At 35.4% G+C, this 13,620-nt stretch overlaps 2 protein-coding genes across 2 annotated transcripts in view; one reads left to right on the forward strand and one right to left on the reverse strand.

Annotated features, from left to right (window-relative positions):
* LOC119066752 (serine palmitoyltransferase 2-like) overlaps positions 1 to 13,620 on the reverse strand; it is a 55,804-nt gene that overhangs the window by 7,772 nt on the left and 34,412 nt on the right. The window lies entirely within an intron of this gene.
* LOC119066751 (zinc finger protein 600-like) lies at positions 1,900 to 11,007 on the forward strand. The gene is made up of 4 exons (XM_037169382.1): positions 1,900 to 1,966; positions 5,293 to 5,388; positions 5,445 to 5,701; positions 7,210 to 11,007. The coding sequence occupies exons 3-4, from the start codon at positions 5,510 to 5,512 to the stop codon at positions 8,743 to 8,745; spliced, it is 1,728 nt and encodes a 575-aa protein (XP_037025277.1). The 5' UTR covers positions 1,900 to 1,966; positions 5,293 to 5,388; positions 5,445 to 5,509; the 3' UTR covers positions 8,746 to 11,007.

Raw genomic sequence — 13,620 nt, forward strand, 5'->3', positions numbered from 1 at the left:
GCAAAAGTATTTTTTTGCAAGCTAATTCTTATTATCTGAGATAATCTGTGGTTATGTCTTTTTCAATTTGACAGCATACGGTTCAATTTTTTCAGAAATGGTCGACATATTCCCTCGAAACGGCGTCCCAGCGACTCTCTGATTTCCATTTTGAATTTCGACCGCACTTACGGCGTGAATTTGATACAAAATCTATGTAGTCGAAAAGTACATTTTGATATAATAAAACTCTTATAGCTAGTCTCTAAAGACGACATGATGGCGCTGTCATTTTTAATTATCATACAGCGTATCATCGCACCATGTCAGCTGTCGAGCGGGACGAAAATCATATACTGATGAGATGATTTCTTACTTAATTCACATCCCATTAAACAAACACAATTCGATTTGTCAAAAATATTTCTGAGAAAGGAGAATTTACATAAATTTAAGAAACTTAAATAAATTGTATTTCTCCAGAATCTGTCATCATCCTCATCCCAAACATTCTGCCTTGAATATATCTGTTGATCATCATTTCAATATTAAGACGCTGATTGCATATGTTTGCCTCATGACGTCAAAACGAGAAATTGAGAGAACCTCTCCTATTCAAAATAATACCATTCACTTCACATGCGCATTTTACCAAGGCTGTATCAGGTATATAAGGGGGTATTTTCGACACCTAATTTTTCGTAGAAAAGCTCACCTTTCCATAAGAGGTTATCTAATAAAATTGACAACCGACAATCTTCCCTTTTACCACCACACTGTTACTAGTATAGTTATCGAGTCTACTGCTTCATTCGATACTTACATCGAATTGATTCTTTTACTTCATATTTTTGAACATGCTGTAGAAGTTCATATTAGTCGGAGTTCATCTTTTATTTTTGCCATCAGCGTCGATAATGGCTAATCGTTCGGTATGTGTAAAAATATGTGGGTGGAAACATCATCAGTGGAGTTTCATAATTAGTCTCTTTATGCTGCGCATAGGGTAATGGTATTTGGATGCTTGAGCTCAAATGTAATAGATCTTTGTATAATTCTATTGCATTTCTGATACATTTCGTCATGTAGCTACGTCAGCGCTCTATTTTTTTTGTGAACCAACTTCACTGGTTACGAACATTATGGATGTTTACCAGAGTGAAGTTCTTTCACCAGAAATAGAGCACAAAAAAAATGTGGCGCCTACAAAGAAATTTTCGCATAAAGTTGCATAGTTGTCATTTTTAGACATGCCTGGGTGCCCATGTATTTTTTAGGTACCGATTAGCATCATCACGTTGAAAAAATGGAAAAATGACAGATATAAATGAGATGACAAGTAGTGATCTTTGATGTTTTTTCATAGAAAATTGACGCCATCTACAGTGTTTCGGAATTGCCAATATTATAGTGACAAAAATGTGTTCCAGGTATTTATATCAGCAAGCTACGTGATCCATCTCGCGCAGAGCAAATTAAAAAGAATAACAAATTCCTTTATCTATAACATGACATACAGCCATCCGTAAGTGGCAAATCATCAGAGCATAGTGAATTGATGTTCGAAGTACCTACCTATTTATACGTTGGTTCAAAATGATCAAAAAAAATTGTTTTTGATAATTTTGTCCGAATTTTTTTTTTGTCGAAAGACACAGTCCCCACACCTGTTATTTGCTATGCAACGCCACATGTATATCGATACCACACTTATATCGAGTTATATGCTCGTCTGATAAAATCAAGCGTTTATATTGTTGAGTAATCAATTTAATATACACTTGTGATCTATTTAGGCTTTCCAGTGCAGTGTAAAAGTTATCAGATCCGTATATACAAATTTCGTTCGTCTACTAAGTATATGTTGTGTGGGTATTTGTTATCTCGTTGTGTATATAAGCCGATACGTTTCAAGTTAATTCTTCAGTTCTTTGACTAACGTCAACCAGTGAGTAGTCTATACCAGCCGGAGTAAATTGAGTGTTAAGTAAGTACACACCATCAATATGAGAGATGACTTTAATAAAGTGTATGAATGTTAATGACTTTAGTTATTAGCAAATGATAAAAAAAATAATGGTGCAATGTGTTCCATATACATATTCGTCAATTTTCAGCCAATTTGTTGCCATGAAATTGTATGTAACTTAAGCAAATAACACGCATTAGATGGTTCTGAAAATTGTATGAAGACGGAATTCTCTGTATAAGTGTAGCCAAAACAAAATATTTTTTTTTTGTTGAACTCTGTTGAGTGTCGATTTCAGTGTTAAATTTGCAAATCACACAGTTTTATAGCAGTCATATATTTATATAGTCGCATGTTTTACAGTCTGTTATCTGGTAAGATATCAGGTTGTATCTCTACAGTTTTTCCTTAGTTAAAATCGATTGTTAAACATTTTCTACCACAATTATACAGCATTGGTGGCGTGTGTAAGTGGTGTAAGTACAACGAACAGAGCTTTTTTTACTTTCTTTGGTATCGTTCTTGATTTTTTTTTCTCGAATGAATTTGAGCAGCTCGGTACTAAAAATTTACACGTAATCAATACTTTATAAGACATGCTAGAACGTTATACATACACGAATGTTTTGGTATATTTATACTCGTCAACATAATGTAGCGTTGGCCTATATATACATATCACCATTTTCGTCGAAAAATAGCAAAGCTTTTGAATAAGAGACAGATAGTCATGTGTGCAGAAAGGGGTGGAGTGTACTGCACTACAGAGCTTTTATAAAGTTGTCAAATATCGTACTAGAGTGTAGCATGATAGTAACACGTGATTGAAGCTTTTGTTCTGTATAATGTAATGGAATTTATTAGGACATCATGGACGTTATCATGGACGTCGATATTATAAATGAAAGGAATTCATCGACTATTTTAATCGTAACGGATAATATCAAAATTTTGATAAGAATTATGGATAATTTTATCCGAATTTTTGGATGTAGCGATAATCGATAGTTGATAATCCAAATCACTAGGGCCAATACCTAGTTCCACGTTAAATGAAAATGATTAAAAAAATAAAATGCTACACAGACTAGTACTATAAGACTTAGTAGTAATACGCTCTATATTAATGAGTTGTAAATTAGAGATCCATCTATTATAATGTTTGCCTTTAGTAGAGTTGAATGGGTGACACATCACACTTGATGACAATACGGCGATATAGAAGCATAATGTGATAAATGCTGTGTGGAAAATCGCCATATTATCATCAAGAGTGGTGTGCAACCGTTTTATGGGTTTATATTGATAAAAATGGCCGTTGTTGTATTTTCAATGTGAGTTAAGTGTATGATTCGATTAATTACAAAATGTTACCGCTGATTTAATATAATTTCACAGTTGGTACTAACAAACTCATCCCAAACAGTAACCTATAGCAATTCTCATAAATCTGCAAATCTCACAAATTTATTCCAGAAGCGTTTCTAAAGAAATCACAACTATGTCGCGAAAGAAACCCTGTACGACAACAAAGCTGCCAGAATTTCCAAGTGACCTTGTCCTAAAGTTGAAATAAGTAGTAGATCTAAGGTCGAAACTAAGAAAACAATTAGTCCGAGAACATGCTTGGTTCTTCATCTAAGTTTATCACAAATACAATGGAAGCAAGATTTTCTATTAGCTTCAAGTGTGTATTTAAAACAATGAAGAAATCCCCTGAACGAACAATTCAAATTTTCGTAACTTGGTCATTGTTAGTGGTCTGCTTCCGTTTTTATTAAACTGTAAAGTCATTAGCTGAACTATAGGTAACCTCATTGGCATCAATGTATTTGTTGTGTATCTTTGTTTCAATGTCAAAGATTTTGCAACTTTTTTTGCGTTTTTTTTGTGATAAATGTTCAATAGACCTTTTAAGTTCGAAAAAAGACTAGATGGTCTGGAGTGATGAATTGACAGCTAACAGCTGTAACCGGTTCGCTTTTGATCACTTTCGTTCACTTTTTACTTTTTATTCAACTAAAGTGCACGAAAGCTGTCAGCTGTCAATTCATCCGATTCATCCCTCCAGACCATCTAGTCTTTTCTCAAACATAAAAGGTCTATAGATCAGTTTTAGGTGTTAAGTCATAGTATACATGCACACATAACTAACTTCACTTCTTAAACTTCTAATTTCGGCTACAGTAAATTTGGGTGAAGTTGTATGTTTAAGACTTGTGTCATTAAAGTCAAGTATACAACCAGCCAGTGAACCGAAATTTACATACAATTCACGTGAGTTGGAAATTCTGACAGATGGCTTAGGCCCATACATTTTGTGTAAAAAATTTCGTTTCACCGGCTAGTAGACCTAGTAGATCATTGTCAAGTGCATTTGATATTATGCATTTAACTGTCATTTTCACAAAGCTCTAAAAAAATAAAATTTTATATTAATTTTTCAAACTTTGATGTTAGCTTTGTGAAAATGACAACTAATTTGACATATCAAATGGACATGACAATGATCGGTTGTGTACTTGGCTTAAGCCAGAGATTTTCCTCATAGCTGTAATTACTTAAGTTTCAGTTTTTGTACTTAAACTGTTGAGAATAATTTGAAATAGAAAGTTTTTTTTTACTTCAGAAGGTCCACAACCACTCATTACTTGGAAAGTAAACAATCTTACAACAAACAAGCTAAACGATGTCTTTGCTACCACTGATGATACATGTATTATGTGCGCACATAAGATGACGTCAACGCAGCAAAAACACTGTGTGTAGCTTTTCTTTGGATTGTTTACTATACAAGAGATTTTTGTGTTTGTGGACTAGCCGGTCAATTCAATACTGGAGCAAAAGAAACTGCGTATTTCCACAATGATAAGGCTGTGAGACGATGGGCAATTGTCAACCAATTTTGGAGTACGAAAAACATAAAATATATATTTCAGACACAAGTTTCCATGTGTCATCATTTGTATATATAAATGTAGCATCGTTTTCCCATACCATAAACAAACGAATTGTAATACAAATCCGCAAAAACTAACTAGACACTCTTTTGAGATAACTTCAAGCGCAGTGCTATATTCAATGTAGTGTAGCACTAACGACTTCCATAGAATTCCCTTGGTGTTGAATTACTTTTTTCAGAATTGGAGTATGATATTTCATCTTATCATTTTTAACTGAATTTGCGTTACATTCAGTTGTTTGTAATGCATTCTGCACCCAAACACCCAGTAAGAGTCTTCCTATTTTTGTTGTTCATGTGGTTGAATAAATCGATTCAACTGTCAGTTAAGAAAGAAAAAGAGTCGAAGGACAGTAGAAAATAATTTTTTTTTGTTTGACAGGAACAGTTGTTTGCTGTAAAAAATTGTGTTCTATACTGTAAGGACGCTTCTGCTGGATGCAAAACCATTTTCATTGGAGAAAAAATTTTCAAATTGGTAATAAATTTCGATGTGAATCGATTGACAACACTTAACGGAAATGTAATTCACAGAATTTCCGGCATTTATCTTAAAAAGCGATAAGGAAAATTGCCAATGAAATAGCAGCGCCCGAACAATGTCGTCCTCAATGATGCGAGGCACTATATCAATCAATTCACCACACAGCCTCAACATGCGGGACAATTTAATAATACAAATCGATGATTCGAGCAATGATTCCGATGACAACACCCTACACATTGTTGAAGATTCAGTTGACGAGTTGATCGAAATCGATGATGAATCAGAGTCGGATGAGCAAGCCATTGTAAGTATAAAAAGAAATTTATGGACCGTTTAAGATCTGTACAAAGGATTAAATGTCTTTGTACGGGGGACAATGTGGGATTGTGTATTTCATTTTCAATTGTCTCTGATCATCGTCTACACAACACATGTGTTTACTGCATGCACAATCATGTGTTTTAGAATAAGACGCATTTTTATTCCATTCTAAGTTTTGACAGTTCAACGAACTGAACCTATTCAAGGGGGCCACAGTGAAATTTGTTTATCGTAAAAGTGCGATATGTCGTTTGGTTTCATTCGCTGCTTCAAGAGTTTTATTTATTTGTTCAATTAAATTGTTTAGTCCTTGAAATTGAAGTGTATGCGCTGAGATGCAACCGTTGAAATTTATCTCTCGTTGTCCCTCATATCGACGTAACTGAGCATTTTTATTGCGATTCGAATTTATTGAGAACGGAAAATGAAGGATATGAGAGTGTAGATTATAAAGTACTTCATCGCTTCACCGGTGTTGTTTTGCTATAAATCCCCATAATTTGTCCCATACTACCACTGAGGTTTGTTGTTAAAGAGTGATCTTCGAACAACTTTGCGACAGGGTGTCACGGATTTTATTGAGTTATAGCTAATTCGATTCGTTGAACTGATGCGAGTTAAACTACGTTTGGTGAACTTTATTTTGTTGTCGACGCTCGAGGTAGTGAAGTAAGGGTCTGCCAAAAAGGGCCCAAAACCGTTTTTTTGCAATTACTCGAGTGAAACAATTTCGAGAAAAAACTTTTTTAGGTAACCTTGTAGGCCTTGGAGAGACGCCCACTTTGAACATACACACCACCAGGTCCATGTTGACCTGTTGGTGATAACAATCATTTTAGGTGAAAAAATAGGTGATTTTCCCAAGTCCCTGACCAGCTGCAGTGACATAAGTCCGAGACATGGTATGTATGGTGAGAGAGCCTAGCCTCTGTAGTACCATAACATGTAAAAACATCCTTGGATAAGTTTAACTGCAAAGGGTTGGAGCGACTTTAGCGGAAGTCCACCCCAAGTCGCCGAAATTGTAGCACTTTCTTTCGTTTGTTTTTCGCTTTTTTGAGGTTTTTTGTGCGGCTATTCATTATTTATTGCTGACAAGAGTGAGATCGACTAATCGTGAGAAAACGACTTTAGGCCCCTTTTGGCAGACCCTTACTTCATGACCTCGAGCGTCGACAACCAAATAAAGTTCACCAAACGTAGTACTACGTTTTACTCGCAAAAGTTCAACGAATCGAATGAGCCATAAGTCAATAATATCTGTGACACCTTGTCCTAAAATGTCTGATTTTGTTCGATGTTTTGGCGATATCACTCTTAAGATCTTAAATAAATTTTTACAAAAATGGGAAGAACATCCTAACATTACACGTCGATGCCCTCACATCTGTCCTCAGTCCAATCATTCAAATTGACATTTTTCGGCAATCTTCTTAGGTCAGAGACATTGGTTTCGCTACTAAAATCCTGTTCATTTCTATCTTTTCAAAGGACTTATCGATGTCTAGCAGGCAGTACTCATCGAATAAGCATGCAGAACCGATTAATTTTAGCAAAATCTACTCAGCACCGCCCAAGTATGTTGAACAAATCAACAATCATCAATTACCAAAAGTATCCGTACTCTATCAACCCTATGCCGGATTAAACGGAAACAGCAACGTGAACAGATCGATATCGTCGAGCACTCCGAATGTTTCACATCTGCAAAACAATGGCGTTTCATGGAAATTTGAAAACGGCGATTCAACCGTCACTGCTCCGACGAGCAATTTCCAATTGAGTAATTTGCAGTGTACCGATGTAGTGCAACCAGTTATCAGCGAAACCTTTGTATATCAATGTGAGTTTTGTTCGGAAAGCTTTTCATCGGATCAGCTGCTTATCGATCACTGTGCACGAATACACACAAAAGACGTAAAATGTCAGCACTGCGAAAAGACGTTCTATTGGGAAAAGGATCTGCACTTCCATATGCGAAAGCACATAAAAAAAGGCCGAGGATTTAAGTGCCAGATATGCACAGGCCTATTTATCAAAAACAGCGATCTGAAAGCCCACATGAAAATCCATGACGAAGAGGATGCATCTGCCGATAGTTCAATTACGTGCGACATTTGCGATAAAGCATTTAAAGCGAACCGATTGCTGCTCGAGCACAAAAAACGTTTCTTACACAAACAGTGCGAGGTCTGCCTGGAATATTTCAGTTCGGATGCGACACTGTTCCAGCATTATCAATTAGTCCATGTAACACAAACGGTCGCAAGTTATGGTTGCGATCAATGCGACGAAGTGTTTCCAAAAAAATGCCTGCTGAAGCTCCATCGCGATAAGCATCGTCTGTACGTGTGCGAATTATGTTCGGCCGAATTTCGACGCAAGGACGACATAAAATCACATTTACGATTGGATTGCACGAAGAAAACTTTGTTCAATTGTTCCGTTTGCAGCAAATCGTTCATTTTGGAAAGTAACTTAAAGTCGCACATCAGCAGCCGACACTACGATCGCAATAAATGCGAATTTTGTTCGAAAAAGTTTCTACAAAATTACGAATTGGAAGAACACCTGTCGCACCACAACATCGAGCACCCGTATCAATGCCAAATCTGTTTGGCGCCCATGACGTCAAAGCGCATTTTCAATTTTCACCTGAAATCGCACAATTATCGAACGAAATTCCAATGCGAAAAATGTTGTCGATGGTTCCTCAGCGGTCACATTTTGCAGAATCATTTAAAATTGCACTCAAGGGACACGTACAACTGTACCATTTGTACGATGTCATTTTCCGATCCGCTCCGATTCGAACAGCATGTGCGCAGCCACGACGAAAACAAATTCCAGTGTGACCTGTGCAAACGCAGTTTCCGTAACAGACATTTGATCTTCCTGCATATGATCGATACGCATCAGTCGCGAAAGAATTGCCATATTTGCCACAAAGAGTTCATTAACCAGGGACGGTTGCGGACGCATTTAAAAAGCCATTACGTTAAAGTGGAATTGCCGGACGGTGTTTAAAGGATCGTACGGGTATGTAGAGAAAATATATGTAACCGAAAGCAATTATTCAATAATGATGTCAATTAATTCAATTAAAATCAATGTCTATCCCAACTACACTTTTATATAAGAAAAAAAACTTAAACTATTCGTGCGGGATGTTGGTACTAGATATTAGAATGTTCAATGTGGTAGGAGACTAAGAATTTTAATCTTATGATTCATCAAAATGTTTGTATATTCAAACCTTTCCTTAGGCTACAAAATGTCTATTTTTTTTACAGCTCTTGTTTGCTTAGTTGTAAAATCTAGTTTTTTATATTTTTGTCAAATATTTAATAAAACAGAAGAATCTAAAGACAAATACCAAAGTTTCCACATAAGAAAAAAGAAAGAAAACATCCCCGACCTTGACCTTCCTTCCTTCCTTCCTTCCTTCTTTATCCATCTAATTCGATAAAATATATCTACTCGCAGCACGGAAATGATTCATTATCGGATGACAATTGCGTTAAATTTATAATGGTTTGAACTGTGTCCTTTTGACAAAATTCTGATTCTTTAAAAAAAAACAGTCCAAACAAGGATGTAATCTACTATTCCCGGTGATTTGGTTTTCGGCAAACGTTCTAATAACCAACTATTTAAACACAGGCTCGCGTATTATTTTCATACCCGGCACTAAAACTATTAATCTGTCGAATCGTTTGGTATTGTAGCTACAGTATTCCATTAATTAACGCATACTCAAACCAAAACTCCTTTTTTACGGTTTCAAATCGATCTCTAACGATTTTGGTTTTACCCTCAAAAAAACTTGTTCAAACTTCCAACCGAAAAATGTAAAACAATTTTGTCGTAGATCACACAAACACTTTGCTTGCGTCATGTTTGTTAAAAAAATATTTTCTCTTAATATTCTTCGTTTAACGAAAAAAATGATTTGTCATGCTGTGTTTGTTGTGTAAAGAATTTTTTGTTAGACATATACGAAGGTTTTCTGCAAATACGACGAACAAAATTCGGTCTGGCACTATTTAGGCCCTAACGTCTAGCATCAAATGTTTGAGTCAGGTTAAATTATGGTTACCAAATTGGTGAGAGACTGAGCTGCATGAAGAATAGAATTTAAAAATTTGTCAGGCGGGGCACAAATGGGTGATCAATCAATAAGAATTTAATTTTCACATTTTTCACATTTTTCACACCTCATGTCAGGGCCTAATATTTCAGTAAATTTCACTTAAGAAATGCACTTTAGTGAAATAATTCTCAGCATTAGGCCCTGCCTTATGTTGGACAAGTATACTTACTTTATACCGACACCGATTTCGTAAGCTCTTGGCTTACAATAAAACATTCACACAAGCTTCTCAAAGCTCATACAGGAAAGGGCAATCAAATTTCAGCCGAAATTTGCTTCAGCTTCACAAAACTCGCTGTGCATGTTCATGCGTTTCTACCACTGCCACGCGCATGCGTGTACTGGTTTATCCGTATAAACACTCATAACCATTTTTGTTTGTCTGAGTGAATAAGCTTAAAAAATCAGTTTAAGCTAACTTAAGTTGAAATTGGATCGCCCTTTCCTGTACTTCGTTTAACTTCGCAAATATTAATTTGAAATATCATCTGAGAATTAAGAAAGTTTTCAAAAAATCTATCGTACTCATTTGACGGTCTGATCATTATTTAACAAAAATATCGAAAAGTGGCTTAAAGCCCAGCCTATTTTCTGTGAGAAACACACATTCCTTAAACGGCATAGTCAGGAATTTGTATACCAAATTGGTACAAGTGAAGTATCGAGACTTATATGGAAACAATAATGAAATTCGTATGAATGCACATTATCATATGTATGTTTGTTTGTGCCAGGTGTATGAACACAGCTGAAGAAACAATGTCAGATCGTTTGAAATCGTAAAAAAACTAAACAAAAAAGAACAAAAATTCCTAAAAAAATTCGACGAATTCGAATTATTCAATGAAAATTCGTCTTCTCGCTAAACAACCTTCTCATGTCCACTTCCTTCTCATGTCCACTTTTCGTTCCGATTTCCCAGTTTGTCTTTTTCTTCATTCCTATCCAACTGCCATGTGAAACTAACTTTTCTGTGCTTTGTATGGAAGTAATTACATAATGTTAACTTTATAAAAACCAAAAATAGTATTTAAGCTTTGTCGCCTATTATTTTATTTGATAATTTTTTTTTAGTAATTATATACCGAGAGCCTGGAGGCAACTCAGTCTCTCGTTAGTCAACGATTTGAATTCTATGACATATTATTACACCACCCGGTCTGAATTGTAGAAAATCCGAATTGATGTCAAAATGAAGGTAATGGTCTAAATGAAATTTCATCGAAAGGGTCTGTCGTGCTAATTAAGTCAAATTTTCGATGTTTCAACATGTTAGGCACGACATTCCTTTCATTAAAAAATTAAATTTTAAATTTCATTCATTAACTGGGACCAATACAGTCATTTTCGCACTAATTTGAGTGTTAAACGACGGCCTTATAGTGATCAAAAGCAATACTCCAAGAACAGTAATGTTCTTCGTATCGGGTAGTGTAATAATATGGTGTAGGTCGCATGTCGTGGCCTCATTCGGGACTGATATGCACACAGACAATACAGTTTTATATTTGAATGCGAAGTCAATTGAAAACGTTTGATATTGAAAACTTCTTAAAGTTAATAATAAGAAAGAGAGAGAGAGGTGATATTAGAATGTACGCATAATGGATTTCATACATTTTATTGGTTTTAATGTACGCGTAGAAAAATAAAAAATAAAAACAGAAATTGGGCAAAATTTAAACTTTTTGTGTTTTATTGATAAATGCTAGGTCTGCCAAGGATGCGCAAAATATTTTCCTAATTTGGGTAATTCAACTAACGTAAACGTAACAAGTAAAACAGTCAAAAAAATATCAAAATCAACAAATGAGAGGTTTTCTAAATCGAATTCCCAAAGAAAATCCTTTCAGCATAAAGTTGGATTCACAATAAAACTTCAATTTTTTCGAGGCCAATCAGACGTTACGCATATGGAATGGATTGAAATCGTCGGATCTTAAAATTCGTTCCCTCTGAGGCTGTAGATTCGAAGAATTGAATGACATGCACGGATAGACTGTTGCCGAGTGTTCAACTGTAACAAAATGTATTAATTCTCGCATCTACTAAACTCCTACGCAAACCGATTACCACAGACTAAATAAATACCCCAAGATGTGTAGTAGAGATTTTGGTGTTGTTCGACACTGTGTATTCGATCGTGTAAATAAATAGCTATTGTTTGAGAATCTGTTTTAAAATTAAATTAAACAACTGAAGAGATGTTGCGTACGTAATAGAGAACTTAAAATTTACCTCTCCCACAGTTAAAGCCACAGTTAAATGAGCTTCGATTTTGAAAATCCTGTTTTACGTCTTCGGGGAAATTGAATTTTATGTAAATGTTTGTAATCGTCTACAAGAATCCAAATTGCATTGCATTGCAACCAATAATGGTGCATTGACGAATGTCATTTAGTGACTCCTAAATTTTCCAAATTAATGCGTATACTAACAGTGAGTGAACTTAATTTTGAATTCAACAACAGATGGATCGACCATATCCTTGGCACTTGTTATACTAAATAAAATCCATCTCGATAATTATAGTATAGTACAGCATAGTTAGTTGAAGTTCCAACTGCGAACCATGAGGTAATTGAATTTCTCTCAATTCTGAAACCCAATACATTTAGCACATAAATATGTTTTGACCAATGACATAATAGTGGGATAGACAGGAATTACGTAGACGAAATCGTGAAGCAAAAGTTAACTTTGTGTAATATACATTAGAGCCACACACACTTAGAGGGATTCTTTTGAAAATCCACCTATCAAAATCGGACCCATTTTGTCTGGGATGGATATATACATGGTTTGAAAGGTCTTTGCCAGTAGACCTCAATACAGGTCTCACACAGTCTCGAGCCACACCTGGTTGCTGGTGGAAGATCTCCGAAGTTGGGAAAATAGTGTTTTTATCCAAATTTTTTGGCCGTTATAAATGATCATTCCAAGTGAGAGTGGGCTCGTTGGAAAGCTGAGCTTAAGTACTTTCGGGTCAAGCCTAGTTTGATTAGATTCATTGATATATGTATGCAAAAATTTGCAAGAAAACTTTTCAAAATCTGTGTGAACTTTAGACAGGTCTGGGCTGGTACTGATGAAGCTTAATGTGAACCTAAGATGCTAGTCGTAACACATTGTCTAAGCTTTTCATTTATACCTCATATGCAGTGCTGGTGATTGCTGACATAACAGAATTTTATGTTAGTACAACCGCTACTCGTAAATCTCGCCAGCAATCACCAGTACTGCATATGCGGTATCAATGAAAAGCTTAGACAATGTATGTTACGACTAGCATCTTAGGTTCACATTAAGCGTCATCAGTACCAGCCCAGACCTGCCTAAAGTTCACACAGATTTTGAAAAAAAAAATTCTTGCAAATTTTTGCAAACATATATCAATGATATTTTGATAGGTGGATTTTCAAAAGAATCCCTCTTACACATTCCAATTAATTTTGACAAGTCGGTGAAACTGTTGCAGACTTTTCGAAATCAATTTTAACCACTTTAAACGACAGTAGAATTACATATAAACTGTTCACTACCTAATTACACACATTTTCTAACACATTTTCTACTTTTTCAAAAGAAATATCCCGAAATTTTAATATTATGTCATTGGATTAGACTCGTAAATTTGTTTGTAGATAATTGGATTGCCCTCGTGTGTTTATTGACCTTGGCCTCGGATCAACAAAATTCACACGAAAACTCTACTTTTAAACTTTTTATCCATTGTTATGTAAATTACT

This window comes from Bradysia coprophila, chromosome IV (assembly GCF_014529535.1).
Source record: "Bradysia coprophila strain Holo2 chromosome IV, BU_Bcop_v1, whole genome shotgun sequence".
Lineage (NCBI taxonomy): Eukaryota > Metazoa > Arthropoda > Insecta > Diptera > Sciaridae > Bradysia > Bradysia coprophila.

Bases quoted from the DNA above. Each gene is read 5' to 3' on its own strand.
- LOC119066751 (XM_037169382.1), top strand. From the start codon at position 5,510: ATGTCGTCCTCAATGATGCGAGGCACTATATCAATCAATTCACCACAC. The intron at 5,702-7,209 runs GTAAGTATAAAA...ATCTTTTCAAAG, and splicing joins AGTCGGATGAGCAAGCCATT to GACTTATCGATGTCTAGCAG.